General features: G+C 39.0%; 1 protein-coding gene across 2 annotated transcripts in view; it reads right to left on the minus strand.

Moving 5' to 3' along the window:
• The window catches only part of LOC105034020 (glucose-1-phosphate adenylyltransferase large subunit 3, chloroplastic/amyloplastic), a 147,045-nt gene extending 127,023 nt beyond the window's left edge, over window positions 1-20,022 (minus strand). The window contains exons 1-3 of one of the 2 annotated variants that reach the window (XM_073253742.1): window positions 19,734-20,022; window positions 17,365-17,478; window positions 3,164-3,337 (exon numbers count right to left, since the gene is read on the minus strand). In XM_073253742.1, the coding sequence (XP_073109843.1) occupies window positions 3,164-3,337; window positions 17,365-17,478; window positions 19,734-19,943 (498 nt within the window). In that variant the 5' untranslated portion in view covers window positions 19,944-20,022. The remainder of the gene's footprint in view (window positions 1-3,163; window positions 3,338-17,364; window positions 17,479-19,733) is intronic. The other variant, XM_073253743.1, reaches the window with a different exon arrangement.
• Between the last annotated feature and the right edge of the window lie 1,983 nt (window positions 20,023-22,005).

Genomic DNA, 22,005 nt, shown 5'->3' on the forward strand with positions numbered 1-22,005 from the left:
AGATGCCGCACGGAACCTGCCCAATTCAGAGCTGGTAGTGGGGTTTTCCAAACTGAAGAGTGAAACCACCTTGGCCCCACCCTAGTTCGGTTCAGTACGCCTAGAATCGGATGGTTCGGGACAATACAGCCTACCTTCCCTCTCAATAACGAGAGGGAGGATCAGTGGATATCAATATTAAAAAAATGAAGTAAAGATTATTATCTATGAAATAATGACTAACAAGTAAAAACAAGCTAGTAAAAGTTAATGTTGTCATGTAAAGCATAGACTACATAATTTTGATAATCTACAATGTTTCATAGGGTTCACAGGTTTAATGCCTGTAGGTTCAAGCGGGCCCGATCAATTCAAGTTATTTCACCCAAATACCGGGGATTATTATTAAGTGCCCAATCAATACAGCATGAAATGGCCGGTAAAGGTTAGCATGCATGGTTCTTCAAACCTTGACTTAAACCATGTTATCCCAATTGACATCCGGATTGATTTTAGCATCAATTGTTACTACCAAAGATCAAAAGACTGAATTATGACTTGTAAGCTTTTAGCATCAATTGTTATTAGCGAAACACGGCATGATATAAAGTTTAGCATCCAAATTAAAAGAGAACTGAAGTGCCATTACTGCCATCACTCACATTAAACTGCTCTTTGATAGGAAAATCTTAAACGGGGGCCCAAACCCCAACAATACTAGTTGATGTAAGCATTGGAGTTTGGACTGCATGTATTTGGTGCCAAGGTGTGTTTTGTTATGTTGCACCAAGTATCCAAAAGTGTTTTCATTAGATATCCTTGAAAAAAGTAAAGAAAATACATGTTTGAATCTGTAGAATACATTTTTGGCTTGTAAATATACACAGCAAGATGTCCTATCAAAGTTGCAATATTTCCTTTCTTTTTTCCTCATAAACATTACTAAAAACATATATGGTGCCATATTATTTACTCCAAGCAATAATGATAACATAAAATGATCAAGAGAAGATAATAATATAATCTCCAAAGCTAGCTCAATAACTCTAATAAATGAAGCAGACCATATTACACCCCATGAGCAATTCCAGTGATATTGCATCCACCAATCTTGCTATCTCCATAATAACTTAGCCCCATAAGTGTCAGCTTTGGATCAGTTGGCATCAGTGCCTTTCAACCACAAGTCTTAAACTATTCACCAAGGAGTCCAAATACAACCATTCCACAAAGATAAGCATCACAAACCACAAGCACAATGTAGATGGAAGGAGATGATATCATATAGGAGGGGCTAGAGATTTTTTTCAAGCATGAGGTATAAAGTAAAGATTCGGAAGATGCAAGAAAACACCAGAGGAGAGCCAAGAGATCTTGAGCATGAGATGCATCCAATGATATGATGTCATATGTTATGCAGACCTCTTGGACATCTCAAGGCTTGATAGATACACGAGATCATCATATGCGAATCCATCAGTGCATTGCCACATCCATCTACTAGATTACTTCAGCCCCAATATCATACATAAGAATGCATATGCATTCCCCAAATATTTCATATTCCAGTTAGTAGTTACTAGTTAGTACAATCCTCTACAGCCCCACATTCCTAATGGAGCATCAATGCAAAATACAATATACATTGCCACATATTTTATTGAGCTTGGATGGCCAGGCTAGGATCAAAGGAAGTATCGGTATCAAGACAGCTATCCAAGTGGGACTAATGTCTAGGTTGGAATTAAAACCAAGAACCTAACTATGAACAAGACTTGGATATTTGAGACCCACAGACACTCTACATAGGACTAAATGTGAGTGGGCATTATTTACCCCCTCTCTTAGCTATTGTATTTCCACTTACTTTTTCTATTTCTTAAATTGTAGTTTATTCATTCAGTTTATTCATTGCCTAACCTTGATTTGTTATTCTTTTATTTTTCAGTGCTAAAAGTCTAAAATCTATTTATAGAAAATGTGAACATAGAAAACTTATGAAAAGTTGACAGAAAAACTCTCTTTAACCATGACATAGTAATGGAAACACAAATAAACCCATAAATATAATTGTTATGGTGTATGGTATTGACTAGCATGGTCCATAGTATCGAGTATTGGAATGGTACCATACCAATACCATCCTAAACCAGCATTTGACCTGTAAGATGTTGGTAACATTATGTAAAGCCTTGCCTAATAGTACTTGTGATTTAGTTGAATTTATGGTAAAAAATTAATAACATCATCTCATGATAATTATTATTGAGACCAATGAAAAGAGTCAACAGAACATAATATAGCTAATTTTAGGAAAACATCACGATTGTGTAGTTGTGGTTATTAACAACAACTTTTCATAGAAAAATTATAGTTACAACAAAAAGGCATACAATTAGTTCACTGTAGATATTATAATAGCCTTATTCATCATCTCCCTTTCCTCAATTAAAATCCTAGCTTCACATCAAGTTAGCTACATATACTCCAACCAAAAACTATCATTGAGCCTCCATCCAGCCATATCTTGCATACAAGAAGAGTGCATACAGCAAACCATACTCCCTCCCAATACAAAGTTCACCATAGGGACTGAACTCATATCAATACTAATAGATCCAACCCCAATAGCTCCACAACTTAGCTCATGATGAGACCACACCATGCATGAGTGCAGTCACTGCTCATTGAACCACCAAAGTTCATCTTCACAGCCTTGAATATTGGGGGTTCTCCAAGATAGGAAGATGTTAAAAAGGATGTTCCAGTAGGTTAGGACAGCCTAAATGACTGAGGATGGGATAACTAGCTCCCAATGAACTCCTGCATGAGCGTGAAAGCCCCTCTAAGAATGCCATTGTAAAAGGGGCTTGCTTGAAAGATCCATTCACTCCTGCCTCTCCAAACTAACCAAGCAACAAAAGAAAGCAAGGCATTGCACTTGTCCTCCAAAAAAAAAAACTTAAGATCCAAAGCTATGTAAGATATAGACATATTCCCAATTTCATGGATCACTTACACAACAATGGATATAACTGTATGACAATGAGAAAAACCATGTAATAAAAAAAATGATAAATGCAAGTAACAATTTGTTAGAAATGATTTGTCCCAACATCACCAACATCAACAATACATAAGTTCTACCAACCAAGATGACTATAAGCAACATTTACGAATTTACCTCAACAAAGGCATCTCCAAAGTTTACGCCACTGCTGAAGTTGTAAGCTCGTGCAAGATGTCTATTAAGCGATGCAGAGTTGAATTGGGTGAGGATATACACTTTATTGATTCCGCTATTTATGCAGTTGCTCATTGGCACATCAATTAACCTGTAAGCGCCTCCTATAGGCACCTACAAAGCATGAAGATCAATTAATATGATAGGGAGTTCTAACTTTTAACAATAGCATTATTTATAAGATTAGGTTTCAGTGGATAATAAGGAAGACTCCACGGCTTGCAAGTAAAAGTCTGCAAACAATCTCATTCATAGTTTACTGGTACCAATATGTGTTTCTAAACAAGTGCATGAGATATAAAATAAACTACCAAACAATCAACCTCTAAGAAAGAGGAAAATAAATAAATGAGATACAAACCAAAATTTTTGCATGTAATTGAGTGAAATATATTTGTGCTATAAAGACAAAGGTTCTAGGCATCATTGAAAATTGACTAGATACTTAAAACACAAGAAGAGAAGCAGTTGACAAAAAATGATCATCATGAATATTCTTCTCAATTTTCATTGATCATCGATAGAAAACAATCAATAAATAAATTGGTCCTTGATTTTCTACCAATCTGAGAATCAAAGAAACTCAAGTTATGAATAGCTATTTGAGCACCCTTCAAAAGATAGACTACAACACTGCACACAAAATCCATATTACAATAGTTTCACTTGTTTGATTACAAAAATCATAAAGAAAATATCTCAAATAAAGAGGCCCAGTACACGAGGCTCTAAACATTGTAGGGTATCGGGAAGGTCAAATTTGGGCAACCTTATCGTTTCATTCGAGTAGACTATTTCTGTGTTTTGCATCTCTAACTGCTAGGTTATAATAGAGAAACCTTACCATTGCACCAAGGCTCACTCTCAAAGCAAAATTATTAAAAAGAACTAAAATAAATAAGATTGGAACAAAAATAAATGCCCTCTTGGTAAATAAATGTAGGGTCTAGGATCATTCCTATTGGGCAAAAGGAAATTAAAGAAGAGCTTGTGATATGTTACCCTTACACCCAAGATTTTATGTCCCAGGGGGACTGGGGGCGTCCTAGCCATCCCATCTCGTTTCTATGAGAAAACAGGACCAGAATAGGTCGGGACTCCAAAATCCATCCATACAAAGAAAAAGAAGAAAGAGCAAAGAAAAAAGAAAGATGAAAAAAGAGAAAAGTGAAAGGAAAGAAGAAGAAAAAAAAATGAAAGACAAAGGGGAAGGGAGAACAAAAGAAAGGAATGAAAGAAGGAAGAAAGAAAAGAGAAAGAAGAAAAAACAAAGAAAAAAAAAGAATGGATGAAAAAAGAAAGAAAAAAGAAAAGAAAGGAAGGTAGAAGAAAAAGAAAAAAAAAAGAAAGAAAGGAAAAAGTAGGAGAGAGATAAAGGATATCTATAGAGATGCATGACCGGGACAATTATCGGGATGGGATGGGATAGTGGGTCGTCCCATTCCATGGAGAAACCAGTATACCTCCATCCCATGGGATTTAAAACCTTGCTTGCACATCACCATCATGCATTTTTGTTGAAAGACAATCGTATCCACATAACTATGAAAGTGCAATGTGTCATGTATAATGAGTTATTCATATTAATATGACAATAGCTCATAGCTATAAAAGTAACTTGAAGTGTTCTTCTGACTTGGGGGATCATCATGTGTAATTTAAGTTTATCAAAGTCAATTAAGAACTCTTTGTAGTTTCTATTATGATTTTAGAGTAGATACCTCTAACCATATCTATGATATAGTTATGGAGTCCTATTTCTACCAGGATTAGTCCCAAAGTTTATCCTAGATATAAGAAGGGTTAGGGAAGTCTTTAAGTCATTACGGTTTAACTCTAAGCAAGGTTTCGAATAATGTTATTAAAGGAGCATGCATAGCTACCTAAGTGCATTTTTAGGCTGGTTGCCTAGGCTACAACCACTTAAAACCTTAGACTTGTCCCACTTCTTTCACCTCTTCCTTCCCTTTTCCAACAATCAATCCCGAGAATTGAAGCAATGATTGACCCTGGCTGCTATATGAGAGAGATAAATGGTTACGAGTGGTTCCAGGGGCAATAGTGGGCAACAGAGGCAATGGCAATGGCCATCAACTATGCCAATTAGGTGTCTTTTCTATTTTTCTTGTCTTTTATTTTTCTTCGTTCCTTCTTCTACCCCATCCTTCTTTCTCTTACTTTGCATCCATTCCTCTTCCTAGTCCTTATGTTTTCCATGCTAAGGATGGAATCCCATTTCTCCATTCCCCCTCCATTTTCTTAGGTTTTTCCTCAATTTTCCTTACTTTATCAAATGCCTTTTTCTTGCCGTATTGCTACTGGGCTCAATTTCTGCTCTTTTGTTTGCTTGATTGAGTGCCCTTTTACTTCTAAAGTGCTATTCGTAGACCTGGAACTAAGCTAGGCAAGGTTGGGTTTCCATGGAGCCTAGGCCCAGCCAAAAAATATTCAGGCTTCAACCAAGCCTAGGCCCAAGAGATTTTTCCTAAGTTAAGCCCAACCCCAACCCAAACCTGAATCTAAGCTTGGCCGAAGCCCAAATGGGCCCAAAATCAAACCAAGCTCGAGCAGGCCAATCCAACCCTGAAGCCAATGGTCTGCAAAGCAAACAAGTGCCCAAAGATGGCTCTTTCTACCACGAACGACTCCATAGCCCTTGATGGTTGAGTGGGTGCCACCATTGAGGTAGAGAATCAGTCAACCAAGTTCCCAACCGTAGCCCCTCCCTCCATTAACAGGAACCAAGGTTGTCAAGGCTCTCAACCATAAGAGGCCTCCCTCTTTAGGTTAGAATCCGATGTTCTCATGAGCCTCAAAACTGAAGACTCGCCCCTCATGTTAAATCTGACAGGAGGAACCTTAAGAAACACGAATTAACCAGCGAGTTTGATGCATTGGACCTTACAAGGGGGTGGTAAGATGCATCACAAAACCCAAGAAATTGAGGGGAATGGAGAAATTGAGGGGACAATTGAATTTGAATGAGTTCATGGCCTTCTTAGGTAGGGTATATAATTGTACTACACCTTGGAGACTACTATATGAACAGTTATTATGGATCACAACAATGAGAATTGGACCATTCCTCACATAGACTCGTGAAAATAAGATACTAGCACATTTCTTTCTCAAACCAATCTTATATTTGTATCATTCGATGTATTCATTCATTTATTGCAGTTTAAACCAAAGGTCCTAGTCCAAAACTATGCTGTCTAACAAAAATTTAGGTTACACCGCAGATCCTGAAAATGTTAGAGCTATTAGAGAGTGGCTTGAACCTACATCTGTTTTTTATGTTCATAATTTGCATGGTTTAGCTTCCTATCCCTGATCGTCTGTGGAGAGGAGAGTTTAGTTGGACCCTGCAGCTGCTTGAGCTTTTGCAGAAATTAAGCAAAAGATTATTAAGGCACCTGTTTTGAGGCATCCTGATTTTGATAAGGTTTTTGAGGTTGCTTGTGAAGTTTCGGCCTTTTGCAAAGGCGGAATTTTCAGCTGGGAGGGATATCCCATAGCTTTCTTTAGTGATAAACTTTCTGAGGCTAAGGAGAAGGATTTCACATATGCCAGAGTTTAATACCATGGTTCCATCCCTATGTCATTGGGGATATTATCTGTTACCCAAGGAGTTTGTACTCTATTCTTAACCACTTAGCATTACGGTGCCTAAACTCACAAAAGAATTGAGCTCTATGCATGCTAAGTGAATAGAGTATTCAAATTACTTTTTTGTTCTCAAACATCATTTAGATGTTGAGAATAAAGTAGCTCATGGTCTTAGTAGGGTAGCTTCCTTCCTTCACTCCATGAGTGCTGAGGCTACAGGATTTGATAGGTTGAAGGATGATTATGCTATCTGCCCTCATCTTGATTTGATTTATCAGGAGGTTAAGAGTGGTAATCTTAGGAGTAAGTTGACTTTGCTATCCATTATAGTTACCCAAGCTAACAGGTTATGCATCCTGTGTACTTCACTTAGGCATTCTAGTTTGGGAGATGCATGCGGAAGGTCTAGCTGGTCATTTATAAAGGGAAAGACCTTCGCCTTAGTTGAGGATAGGTTTTATTGGCCTTCATTAAAAGGGATGTAGCTAATATAATTTTCCAGTGTCGTACTTATGAGCTACCTAAAGCCGAGAAATAAAACACTGGACTTTACACCCCTCTACTTGTGCCACACAAGTTGGAAAGACTTAAGCATCAACTTTGTCTTAGGGTTATGATTCCATCTTTATTGTGGTTTATAGGTTTTCAAAATGGCACATTTCATTCCATGTAGTAAGACATATGATCAAGATTTGCCGGCTCGGAATCGAACCCCATGCCAGCCGACCGGTGGTACGAGTCTGTATGGCCCCGTACTGGAATGTACTAGGCCCAACCAACTCAGAAATGAGGGATGAACCAGGGAGAAAAGAGAGAGAAAGAGAGAGGGGAGGAGGAGGGAGAGGGAGAGAAGGAAAGAAAGGACGATGGGGATGCTAGCAGCAGCCATCAGAGGGCCATCAAGGCCTCCCGAACTCCACGATCCTCTGTGAGATGTGAGAAGAGAGAGAGATAAAGAGGGAGAAAGAGAGAAAAAAAGACTAAGAGGATGGTAGCAAAGAGGCAAAGAGGCTGCCAGAGGGCCACCGAATGGCCCAAATCCGCCCCATGGTCGCCACGAGTTCGAAACAACTGTGACAACCTTGTTTCATTGCATTTTTTTTTTAAAATACGATGAATAGTGAAGCCGACGACCACAGGATGGATCTGGGACATCAGACGGCCGTCTTTCCCTCCTCTCTCTATATATCTCTCATCTCGCATCTCACAGAGGACCGTAGAGCCCGAAGGCCTCGACGGCCCTCCGATAGCCTCGACGGCCCACCGCCCGTCTTTCCCTCTCCTTTCTCCCCTCCTCTCTCTTCCTCTCTTTCCTTCTCCCTCGCTCCGTTTTTGCTAGCCTTCCGAATTGAACATTCGAACTGCATCAATTAACTACTGTTACAGTTCGACGTGCCTCGAACCAGATAGTTCAACGAACCATGCATGTAGCCAAATTGTTCTTTAGAGATGTTGTCAACCTGCATGAGTTACCTAGTTCCATAGTGCCTAATAGGGATATCAAGTTTGTTAGTTACTTTTGGAAGACACTTTCAAAATTATGGAATTAATTTGATGTTTTTCTCTGCAATCCACCCTCCAAACTGATAGTCGGACAGAAACACTTAATCATAGTTGGGGTGATTTGCTTAGATATGTTGATGGAGACAAATAAGATCATTAGGCTTGGTACTACCTACTGCTGAATTTGCTTATAATAATTCTATTCATAGATCTACAAGTACGAGCTCATTTGAGTGTGTTTATGGATATCAATCCTACACTCCTATTGATTTTGTTCCTTTGCCACCCGATACATGTGTTTCTCAACATGTAGAAAGTTTTGCCCTCTAGAGTTCCTACAAGCATTTTAGTTCCTAAGACGCACCATTTTCCTTGGCAAAGAGATGAGATCAAGGCAATTTTGGATGATGAGGTTGCTGCTTATAATAATGGTGGCTTCCATTGTTATCTTGTTCAATGGAAAGGCTGCCCCACATCCGATGCTTCTTAGATTATAAAGGATTAGCCTCGCACCTTGGATCCTAAGCTTCTAGAGTGGTAGTTGCAATCAAACACTGCAGAGTCTACTTTCCAACCTAGAGAGTACAATGGAGACCACCCACTATTAAGGACTTTAGGTGCGCTTATAATATCTGCAATATAGAAATTAAGAAATTTATTTTATGTGGGTCTCATTGATTTTATTTTGTAGGTTTTCTTTTGTAATTTCAAAGGTTCATTGCTGTTGACCCAAAGATTGATGATGCCAAAATACCTGAGTACAATTGGTACTAATGCAAGCTTGAGAGTATGGCTCTAGAAAATCTTTTAATGCTTAAAGGTTGCACACAAAATCAAGAAGCCCTCTTCAAATTATTCAAAGAAATAGTTTTCCAAAGCTTTTGCTAAAAGATGAAAGAGAAGAGCCAACCCCAAGATATCAAAAATCGACTCTGACATACCTAAAGAAGACTAACACAGTCCATGAGTCAACCCCATCAAAACTCAAGTCGACCCCAACACAATCTCAAGGTGCAAGATAGAGAGCTATAAAATTAAGACCTTTTAAGAGTTAGCCCCAGCACATCTATGTCAATTCTAGCAGAATTCGAGTCGATCCAGATTGGTCTAGGAGAGAAGGCAGAGAGAAGCAAAAAACTATCTAAACTCGAGTCAAACCAATAGAACAAGAGTCAACCCCAGAATAGTCTTAGGGAGCAAGGTAGAGAGCAGTGAAAAAATTGTCTAAGCTCGAGTTGACCCCAGCATGACATAAGTCGACCCCTAATTGGTCTCATGGTGAAGCTAGAGAGAAATGAAACATGGCCAGTTCTCAAGTTGACCCCAACATTTCATGAGTCAATCCCTAAATGGCTACAGTGAAAAGATAGAGAGCCATCCTGAGCCGATGCTTCACGAGTCGACCCCTAAAGAAGTCGAGTCAAGCCCTGATCAAGATAAGTCAACCCTGAATATCATGAGTCGATCCCTCCGAGTCTAATAGTCCAACAGCTAGTTTTCAGAACGACTCCAATGAGTAGAAAGTGGCCATTGTGCCAATACCGAGGGCTAGACCAGTTAGCCGGCAGCATAGTTGCGTACTTTTCTATTGCTGTTCCATGCCGGATCTGTACCGACACCACAAAGAGAGCAGCGAAAAAGGAGAATGGGAGACAGAAAAAGAGATAGAAAAAGAGAGAGAAAGGAAGAGGGATGGCCGCAAAAGGCTGCAAAGGCTATTAGAGGGTGGTAGAAGCTGTCAGAGGCGCGGAGGGTTGGAGGAAGGGCTCCACCCACTAGTCGATGAAATAGGAACCCAATGGCTCCTATTTTTTATTTTATGAGTTTTAAGTGAAGTTAGCAGTAGAGTTGCCAACTTCACTTAAAAATCTTATTTTTTATTTCACGATTTTTAAGTAAAGTTGGTATCCCGATCGCCAACTTCACTTTAAAATGCTGAAATAAAAAAAAAAAAAATTTTTAATGAAGTTAGCAACCCTATTGCCACTTCACTTTAAACTTGTAAAATAATAAAATAGGGCCATCAAGCCCCTGTTTCTATTGGTCAGAGGGTGGAGCCCCTCTAGCCTTCTGCACGCTCCAGTGACCTCTAGCGACCCTCCCTCCCTCCCCTCCCCCTCTCTCTCTGTTTTCCTCTCTTTCTTTCTCCCTCTCCTCCTCCATTGGTTTTTTGTTTCGAATACTAGAACCATCATAATCCGCAACCGGCATAGCTTGGAACACCTTAAACCAAGCAGTTTAGAACAATTCTGTATCTCTTGGTAATTTCTAATTAGTCTAGGGTTTGCATTATTAGGGTTTTGGGATGCCTATATTAGCCTTTAGCTATGTTATTAAGACTACAGATTTGCATTATGGAGATATGCAGAATATTGTGTTGCATCCCCTCGCTCTCTCTCTCATTCCGATCACTTTTTGTCCTTCCCACTTTTGCTGATGATTGCCATCCCAACTCCTATCCTGTACTCTCACTATAACTCAATTGCCCTCTCCGATCTCTCGTCATCTCTCCTCTCCGCTACTCAATCTCCTTTTGCCATTGCCTATGCTCTCCATTCTCGAAGGCCCCTCTAGGTAGCTATCCTATATTAGTATACCTGCTTAACATTGAATATGGATATCTATGTTAGAAATTATAGACACAACTTAAAAGCTATTTAAGAAAGAATTAATAAAAAAGTTAAATGACTAGAAAATAGTAGGGCAAGAAATGGTTTAAAGGACTAAGTTAAGGGCACTAGATATTGATCCAAGAGAAGTGCTCGCACCCCCCCCCACCCCAAAAGATTTTGATAATCTTCTTTTAATATATGATGATATGTAGCCTTGCTAATTCTCCTCCATGGTACACAACAATAAAGAAGCAAATGAACCAATGTTTCTTAACCACCCAATGACTAAAAATGGTGCAACAAACAAGGTTTACCCATTCCACAAACATTGAAGAGTAGAAGAAAATGAAACATCAAAAGGTAAAAAAGAGTCGAGAAGGTAAGGTTTCCAATAATGGAGAAATTTTGGGATTATAATATCCGAATGGGCTTCTATAGTCACCTTGATGAATCCTAGTCTTATAGAATATGATGACAAAAGAAATGGTTTTTATTAACAGCAAACCTACTACTCACAACAAATTAAACTATCCCCAAAAAGAATCCTTAACAATCTCTCACTCACAGAGAGAGAGGGTCCATAAAGGCAAAAACAAGTCTTCATAGAAAAGGTCCAATCAAAATGAAGTACCAACCAAAAATAAATATTTGTTTCCAACATACCTCGCCATTATTCCTTTTTCTTTTGACATGATAACAACAAGAAAGCATCAACCAACTAATATTATGAAATGGGTGACGGTATCTTTAAGACTTGAACATCCACCTCGTTTAAATTTTTGTTAGCCAGCATAGTTTTGAACAAGGACCTTTGAATTAAGCTGCAATAAATGAACGACATTCTACAAATATAAATTGGTTTGAGTAGGAAATGTGCTAGCATCTTATTATCATGAGTATGTGCAGAGAATAGTCCAATTCTCAATGCTCATATAGTAGTCTCCAAGGTGTAGTATAATTATATACCTAAGAAGGCCATGAACTTAATCAATTGAAGCTCAAAAAGCACTTTAATGTTAAGAAGGAGATGTAATCCAAAAAAGTGCTCAAACTAGTCATTCATTCAGCTTGTTTATAGCTAGAGAACCTCATTCATGGGATCTCCAAAGTCCAATGATATAGGTTCAAATACCGCTTTGGCCAGTTACCATATGGTTTAATCCCAACATCCTTGAGGATTCTGGGAACATAACCACAATTCGTGTTACATGAGTTTGCAAAAAGGTGTCAAGTGTGGGTATGTGTCTAAGAGTCAGGTTCATCACAAATCATATGATATGGCGACTTGGTGCAAAAGGGTCCAAAATTCACGTGTGGATCCAGGTATAGACTTTAAGCTTAACTACTACTTAACAAATAGACCTAGCCATGATTTCATTTTTGCCTTCTAGCCCCTAATATGTATTCTACTATTGTGTTAATCAAAGTAATGCTTGTTATATAAATATTTATGCAAGTTTTATACACTTATATCTTGCTCCATAAATAGGTCTAGGACTGCATATTACATGTCGTCAAAAGAAAGAACTAGCATAAAAAAAATTTTATCAGTAGGGGCTAATACTAAATGCAGACAATTTAAGGACATCCATTCAATTTTCTTATATACTGATTTATTGATGGAATCATAGTTATCCACCAAATTCTCCCTTTAACAAGCCATATGCTGCCATCCATAAAAAGAAAGAAGAAATGAAAAGGAGAGGGGAGTCTTATGGAATTCATGTGAGATCCACATGCCTTGTACAGCTCGACAGCCCAACTTATCCCTCTCTCCACTTTGGACACCAACTAATAGTCTCATCACCAACCTCTACCTTCACTAGACCTACAGGTCCTCCACCATCCATTGACCTCTACTGGTCTTGTCCGTCAAATCTGGTCTGCTGCTAGCACATCCTAGCCCAACTCCTATTCCCTTTTCCTATCTCTCCCTCTCTCCTTCCTCTCTCCTATCTATTTGCACCCTCTTCCTCTCCCTATCTCTCCTCTCCATCCCTTTCACTCCTCTCTATTTTTCACCCTTTGTTTTTAAGAAGATCTCCACCTCTCCCCTTTTTTCTCCTCCACCTCCTCCTATTGATCTATCCAATGCGTCCAAGGTTTTGTTGATGGGTCCAAATCAAATTCCATACTATATGACCCATGCTGGTGCCAATACACGTACGAAATATGGAGACTCCAATTATCATGGACCACAACAAATGCTCAGTAAGCCGATAGGAAATAGTTTTAAGAAACAAAAAACTTAAAGAGATTATATAATGTTTGACATAATATCTTGGCAGCATGCCTCTTGTGCAAGTTTTCCTTCATTTTGCAGTAGAATCTTTTTATATCGTATTTGTAAATATCTAATTTACAATAACATTATACAAGATTGCAGTTAAAAATGTTGCCTATTAGAAACCTGAAAGTAGACCTGCAATTTATTCAAATCCTAAACATATAAGTTGTGTTTGGGTGCTAAATAGCTAGCCACCCCTGGACAACTTTAACCATTGGTATTCACCCTTAGCTAGCCAACCAACGAATAAAGTTATTCATTGTTTGATTTGTACTCGTTTACCCCACTATTCATGCCACTATGCAGAAATTTTGGTGTTTGGTTGAAATGGTGATGGTCAGCTGGTTCCCTTTTTCACTCCCTAGACAAGACATCCCTCATGCAATGTGTAGAAAGATAGCTAAGTACCTCTCCCTATATTCATGAATCGACACATAAGAATGCCTTACGATATTATTTTTGGTCAAATAGCATCTAAATTTACCCCTTGCATCACAGCCATCCCAATTCTAATAGTATAATATAATAAAGAGGAAAAATAATGACTTGTATGGGCTTGGAAACTTGGTTCTTCATTGCGATACAATGTAGTTGCCAATCGATTGACTATAGGGAGTCATCATTGCGACACAATGCAGTTGCCCATCAGTTCACTCTAGGACTATGCCATGCATGCACCCCTATTGGCCTTCTGATCATCACTATCATATAAATATAAGAGGGCATCAAAGTAGTCAGACATAAAATAGAGAGAATATTGACATCAAAAAAAATCCTTAGGAACCACAAATTGAAACTACAATGACATATAGCAGGGGCTCAGAACAGTGATTCCTCATATAGTTAAGGTACCATGCCATGGTGCTAGCAAATGCCACCAAATCATGATTGCCTAAGCCTAGGGCCAGAATAATTTCCTAAAGGCCATCCAAGTTGCAGCCCTTCACTCAACAACATATAAACATATGTAATATATTACCAACAACACATGTAGAGAAGGAAATTATATCACAGAATCAATCAAAAAATCAAAAGAGATCAACAGAGCAAGCTTCCATGGCACCACATGATAAAGCCTTGTCGAAGCCTCCATGGTGGCCGAGTGAATTCCAAAAGCCGTAGCTTGCACCAATGGCCAGGTTATGGTAGCCAATGGCAGCTTAGGAGGGGCTTCAATCAGAGCTCTACCAAGCAAATAAGCCAAGGATGATGCTCGAGCACTGCCATGGATTATAACAGAGAAAAAGTTAGGGAGGCAAAGAGGCTGACAAAGACAAACCTCACATGAACCTTCTCATGTCATCAGAGTGAAGAGAAAGCTTCTTCTCAGACCTTCCACCAACAAGACTGGGCTATAGAGGAAATTCCTCAGATTGAATCCTAAAATGGAGGCTAGGAAGGTGGGAGAAGCCAGCAGCAAGCCTAAAGAGGATGCCAATGAAGCTAGATGCCACTATTTTACTCTCTCCCAAAATAATATTAACCTACTTATCTAACTTTTTGGCTCATTGACCGAATAGGATCATTCGAACCCTTTTGTTTGGCTAGTTAGTTGGATTTATAACCTTATATTATCCAACCTCTAACCACACAAAGTGAGGAGATATCCTGCCAAAGCCCCAAAAAAAGGGATGGACAAATAGGCTTATACCACAGGAGAGGATAAGTAGGCAGTCAACAACATAATTATATTCTATTTTGGTGGAATAAACTTGTACCATGGAAAAGAGGAAAGTTATCCCCTTCATATTACTTTTCCATACCTATCCACTATCTTCAAATAGAAAAAAGTCAAAGAGCAATTTCATCCTTGTGGTAACATTCAAATCATTATAAAATCTAATGCACATTTTTTATGCACTTTATTCCCTACGCTTATCTTTCTCACCAAACACCAAAAACTCAAATAAGTCCTATCCCTCCACTAGTACCCAAATAAGTTTCCCTTGTCCCTTCAAAATTTATTGCAACCAAATACAGATCTAGAGTCTAATGCTATTATTTCATCCTCCATTTGCTCCTAAAAATTAAGCTTGTCTAACAAAAATTCAAGAAATTGCACCATCTCTTAAAGGGAAAACATAGCCAATTGTAGATTTAGACATTTAGTACCAAGGGAATATCTAACCAAATGATGTCACTATCTCCCCATAATGCAAAGAGGGATGGATGGAGAGAGAAAATAGTAGTTTAAAAGTTATAATTATCAAATTCTAAAAATAAAAGATTACAAGGTTCGAAAGACTCTTGAAATATGACCATTTCACTATCCTCTCTGCTTCAAGACCTACACCCCTAAATCCCATGCAATTTGTACCTGACTGCCCTTCTCTCTTTTGCCTTCCCTGCAATAGCATATTATTTATTAAGATATATAATGAGTGAAAACCACAAAGAAATTTAAGTCAGCTGATTCCCTCATCTGGTTGTCACAAAAATATAAAATTAAGATTCCATCAGCAAACTATGATAACCCAACTAAGAATTAAATATCTATGACCTCCTTTTGCCTATGGTAATTTTAAGAATAAGAAAGATGACGTCCTCTCATAACTCATTATAAATAGACTAATCTCTCTCTCTCTCTCTCTCAGACACACATGTATGTGCGCACGTGCACAACCTCAAATCAAAACTTGCTCCAGTTCATGCTGCCTCAAGACTCTAGATTATTGGTTAGGTACGCACCACGCAAGATCATAATCACAAGCTGTAAAAAAGTCACAGAATTACCCCATCAGATTGCCATGTTTGCTCTTTAGAGTGTTCTCAACTATCAATACATCACAAAGTGAGTTATAAGTTGATTGATTTCTAACCCAAATTTTATACCTGAGCCATTGCATGCAAGTCCAATTCAATCATGATAGATTGAAGCATTCAAAACATAGCATTTGTATATATTAAAGAAGGAAAGATCTAGAAAAGAATATGAGAAACAAGAAACATATAGAAATAGATGAGAACCAATATGCCTTGATAATACCACAAAAAAAAAAATTATATTAAGCAAATGCGGTTTCTTCTTCTTCTTCGAATAGATATTAAATCCTAACGCTGATTTTAATTCCTGGATTGGATCAATATGTATTTCTCCTTGTATGAGTAATGAGTGAACTCATCTTTTCTAAAACAACTTGATGAGAAAATGAGGTTACAATTATTTACATTTCTTCCTTGTTTTCTCAAAATCATCCATAACATGTTAATTTTGTTTTCTCATGAAAACTAGACAAGATAGTGGGTGCATAGATCCTAGTTTCCTTTGCTGAGATTGACCAGCTTTATTTCTCTCCATTAATGGTGGTTTTAGGCTGAGGGGGAGCAAGGGTGCTAGCGACAAGGGGACTGTGAGATGTGGGTTTTGAAGTACAGAAAAAAGAGAGCTTAGTTTCCAAGATCCTTGATCACTTTTCAAAACCCAGCTATCCATTTTCTAGAAATTTTTTATATATCTAGATTCTCAATTTGTTGATAAGATTTAATTTTTTCCCTTTTTATAACAACCAAATACGAGGGTGGGGTCACAGATCTTACATTTCTTCAATGGATCTCACTGGTTTCATTTATCTTCAAATTGAGTGTTCAGGCAGGTGAAGAGGGGTGAAGTAGTTAGGGGCAGGCTAAATGGGACTTGAAATGTCAGTTCCTCAATAGAGAGGATAAGGGAATGTTTAGCCTCCAATAGCCTCGAGGTATCTCCTTCAAGAACCGCATAAATATCTACTAACTTAAACTATCATTTTCTCACTACTCTCCCCTTGATAGTGCAAAAAGATTAGGAATTAAAATGGAGAGTTCTCTCAGTCAAATCAAAGACAGAAAACAACATTAAAATTTGATGATGGTATCTTATGAATTCTGTTAGGCATAACCTAAGTGGTAACTTATTCCTATGGGTCCTGTATAATTGCCAAAGTTTTTAAATACAAAGTTGAAGACAAAAAGAAAAGTTAGCATAGGAGGCATGGAGAATTTGCATGATAGAGTGTTTGATGGTTTATAGCCATAACCCTGAAGCCACTATTTGAATTTTGAACAATCTGTTTCTACAAAGCACATAAAAACAAGTGGTGTTGAATGGAGGAAAAGTTAAAAAATAGGTGCATAAAATGGTTGTTAGCACTTACTGCTGGTTTAGCCCTTTGTTTGGTGAGAGGAAAAAGACGGGTCCCAGCTCCTCCACCAAGAATAACTGCCACAACTGTCCGGGGGTTTCGCCGCTCTAGTTCCAAATCTTTGAACTGCATACATACCAAGCATTATCTTACGCAAATAAAGTTGGCATCCATATTATAAACCACTAACATTTAGTTGAGAAGTTTATTGTAACATGTAAGGCAAGATATCACATGCTTGGAGAAAAGAGAGAGAGAAACGCTCCTGAGCACCCAAAAATGTGCCTCTCACATAGAACCTAGAATTTCATTAAAGCCAAAAATGCAGTTGGCTTGAGCCAATACAACCATTGGCTTATTATACTAATAATAATATCCTACTGAAATGGGTATATCTAAAATAGTGCATTGTATTGAGTGCCTAAGACCTTACTCTCACTCTGTAGCACATTCTGTTTACTTTCAAGATGAAATTTGCAAAAATATATGTATATAAATTTATGTGTAGTATTAACAGTAATCTCAAGAAATATTACTTTAGTGACATGCCTGGGGAGTGGGGACGCCATTTATTTAAGAATGCACTGCTAAGCCAAAATAACAAAAAAGGGTATAAAGGAAAAAGATTTTTCACGTTTTTACATTCAAAAGAAATATATAAAAAAAAAACACATTTAAAATGCAGTTTTGTTGTTGATCCAGGGAACAAAGCATTTTGCATTTCACCAATAGTTTGTATGATAGCTTAGGTTTACACTTTTCTTGGACCTTCATTAAAGTTACACACTGATGTTCTAGTAGGTAGCATGTAGGGTTGAGTAAATAACCGAAACCCGAAGAAACCCACCTAATCCAACCCAATGAACATCGGTTTCAATCAATTGAAAGACATAAATCGGGTGGAATCAAGTTGGGGTTTGTAAAAAATCGGTTATTTACAGTCGGATTCGGTTCATATACTTTTAACCCGTATGAAACCGAACCCAACCAATGTAGCATTTCACAAACTCACTTTCATTTTGGGATGGCGTTATTTAGACTTCAATACTTCATTCTAAAAAAATTCCATCATCCATTTGGATTCATGAAAATATTAATGTTGAATTGTTGAAAGAAACACATCAATTTGAGATAATTCTAAAGTGAAAGCTTTCAGATGTAATTACTTTCAGATGAGTTTTTTTTTTTTTTTTTCTTTTGTACAAGTTCAAAAATAAGCCCAAAATTTATAACTTATAAGGTTTAGGCCTTTTTTACATTAAATTGACAAAAATAAATAAATAAATAAACTTAAGTGGGCCAATATTAGACTTAAAATCAATATTAGATCAATATTGAAGCCCAAACCGACACAACCCACCCGAACCCGCTACAAACCGTTCACTTCGGTTTCAAATAGTTTATACATGATAAACGGTTAACAACAGGTTGAATTTTCTTCAATCTGATTAGATTCGGTTGGATGAAATTTTTCTCTCAATCCGATCAAACCCGACCCGTGCTCAGCCCTAGTAGCATGATACAAGAATTGAGGAACAATTACAGGTGGAGGTGATTGACATGATGGTGTGGCACCATCTATCCAACCAAATCAGGTTGAAGTTGTCAATCATACCTCACATCAAGTGACAAGCTGCATCAAGACTTGAAGAATTTGCTGTCCTCAAACTATCGTGACAATTTTTTCCTCATGCAATAACAGACAATTTTCAAATAATAAGCAGCTCAAAATTAGCCATTTCACAATTAAGCTAAAGTCTTCCAGTTCAACTTCTGAGCACAATGTTTAGTGAAGTGGCTTGTGCAAGAAAATTGCCAATAGATTAATGTTTTCTTCCTAATTCCATTATAGCAGCCAACATTTTACTCCCAGATAAGGCATTCGAGTCTGATTGGGCAAATGCCGTCCACCATTTCTGTTATAACAGTAAATTAACAATCTTAGCGAATCAATTATACAGGGATATCGGCATTATGGAAATTTTGATCCAGATTAACACTAGGAGCAACAATATGAAGAAAATGACTAAACAACATGATGAATCTTATAAAGCCCTGGTCATGATGGATGCCAACCATTCAGCCTCGGCCGGTCACAGTGCAGGCCCGCTGCCAACAATTTAACAAGTAGCAGACATTGCAAGGCTGCAAAGGTGGTATATTCTTGTCCGCCAGCAAAATCTTTGCCGGCTTTTGGAACTTCCACAAGTAATCCAAACTTCATAAAGAGAGCCACCTACCTGGGTCGGTGGGCCTCCCTATGGCCAGAAACTCTAATATTCTAAAGGCAAGAGGGCCCTAGACTCCATCACTCCAAGCAAAAAACAACAACAAAGAAAAGAAGTAAAATAGAAGAAGAATAATAAGGAGCCCAGATGTACCTTGACCTCGGAGGCGAGGTCGGGGGTTGCAATGGACATTCGGACGGAGGACTTCCGGCCACCGCTTGAGCAGTTGTGGCGGCGGCGGCGACACGAGTCCATCCTCCTTCCCATCACCTCTCTTTCTTGGAACGCCCCGATCCCGGCCGCACCGAGGCGGTGGTGGGCCGTGGCCGACGGGCAGAGTCGGCTTACCATCGACACTACCATTTCGTTCACTCTTTTCAAAAGGAGGAGTGGCTGGAAATGGATGTTGTACTCTGCCTCAACTATGCAGAATGGACCGGGGAGTTTGGCTCAATTTGAAATCCCCGACTTTGAAAGGCGTTTGGCCACGCTATCCATTGAGCTTTGATTACGTCCACTGGTTTCTGAGCCGGTGGGTCCTCGCGCCACGCGCATAATCCAGCGCACCTAGGCCTCGCTGGTTGGCACGGTTTGTTTTCATCCATTCACCCATCGCGACCGTTCTTTTCAGAAGAAATTATTGCATGCATGGTATGCAAGTGACTCAAATATTTATATTTTTTAAATAAATATTTTTTTAAATAATATTTAAGTTTTGCTGCAATACTTCAAAATTTTTTTAGTTATTTTACTGTTGATTTTTTTAACCATTTATTTTAGGATAGACGGCACTAATCTATTTATCATCAACCTGTTTTAACTGATTATATATATGGATACTATCATAAATAACTCAAATTTCATGCAAAATTTGGAAACCAAAAGACTGGTAGGAAGTTTTGAAAACTGCACCCATTCTCCTCCTTCATCCTGATGGACCACCATCTCTTTTCATCGAAGATCAGCATGTGGCAACAAGTGAGCGATGGGCCCAAGCAGCAAAAGAGGAAGTAAGGGGAGGTGTGTGACTATAAAAAGCAAGCAGCGGAGGTGGAGGAGGAAGAGGACAACGTGTTCAAGCAACGGAAAGGAAAAGAGAATGGAGAAGCAAGCGACGGTGATGGAGAGGTGAGCGGCGGGTCTGAACGGCAAATGAGGAAGAAGGGGATAGTGTGTGGCTACAGGAAGGTGAATGGTAGAGGCGGAGGAGAAAGGGGTGGTAGGCCTAAGTGGCAGAAAGGGAAAGGAGGTGAGGAAGCGAGTGACAGCAATGAGGATGTGAATGGTGGGCCCAAGTGGTGGAGGAAAAAAAGAGGTGGCATGTGGCTATGAGAAGCAAGCAGTAGAGATGGAGGAAGGGGCGGTGGGTTCAAGCGACGAAAGGGGAAAGGGGGTGGGAAAGCGAGTGGCGATAATGGGAAGATAAACAGTGATGGGGTGGCGAGCGATGGGTCCAATCGACTGAGAGGTGGTGGAGGAGGAAGATGGTAGTGCGCCCGAGTGGTGGAAGGGAAAAAGGGGTGGCAAAGTGAGTGGCAGTGGTGGGGAGGCGAGCGATAGACCCGATCTGCGAAGAGGTGAGTAAACAAGGAATGGGAATGGTTGCAACAACGGACCTGAGTTACACAGAGATGGACTGAGAAGGAGGAGGACGGGGTAGCATGCAATGGCGAGGAGGCGAGCAGTGGCGAGACAAACCTACGAAGGAGGAGGATTAAAAATAATAAAATATTTATTTTAAAAAAAAAAAAAATAATAATAGAGTAATGTCTTAAATATTTTTTATAATAAAATATTATTAAAGAAGCATTGTAGCAAATGCCATAATGTTTTGGTAATAAAATATAATTAATTTATATTTTTTAGTATATTAAAAATATTTTGAAAGTTGTTATTCATATTCTTTTGTATTATTAATTTTCTACGTAAGTTGCTAAAATCTATCCATACTTTTTATACTATCCTTATTATAGAAATATTACTATATACAATTGTTGGGTGTAAAACCCCCCCCAGCCGAAGTTCGTGTCAGGAGTGACCCTCCGGGGATCCAACCGACTTCCGACCTCCGACGACGTCTCTTCAAACCTTCCAGACGGTCGAGCCCCCGCAACACTCCCAAGTTTTGCTGACGGATAAGCCCCCACCAGCGTCGATCGGATTCTTCACGACGGACGGACTCCACTCAAATTTCCACGATGATCGACCATCTTCTAGACTTCGCCCGGACTCCTATGGGAGCCAGACCTCGTCCCCAACTCCGGTTTGCAGGAAGACTCTGCCCGGACTCCTACGGGAGCCGGACCTCGTCCCCAACTCCGGCTGTAGGTAGACTTCGTCCGAACTCCTACGGGAGCCGAACTCTGCCCACGACTCCAATTGCAGATAGACTTCGTCCGGACTCCTACGGGAGCCGGACTTCGCT

This window comes from Elaeis guineensis, chromosome 3 (assembly GCF_000442705.2).
Source record: "Elaeis guineensis isolate ETL-2024a chromosome 3, EG11, whole genome shotgun sequence".
NCBI classification, from domain to species: Eukaryota; Viridiplantae; Streptophyta; class Magnoliopsida; order Arecales; family Arecaceae; genus Elaeis; species Elaeis guineensis.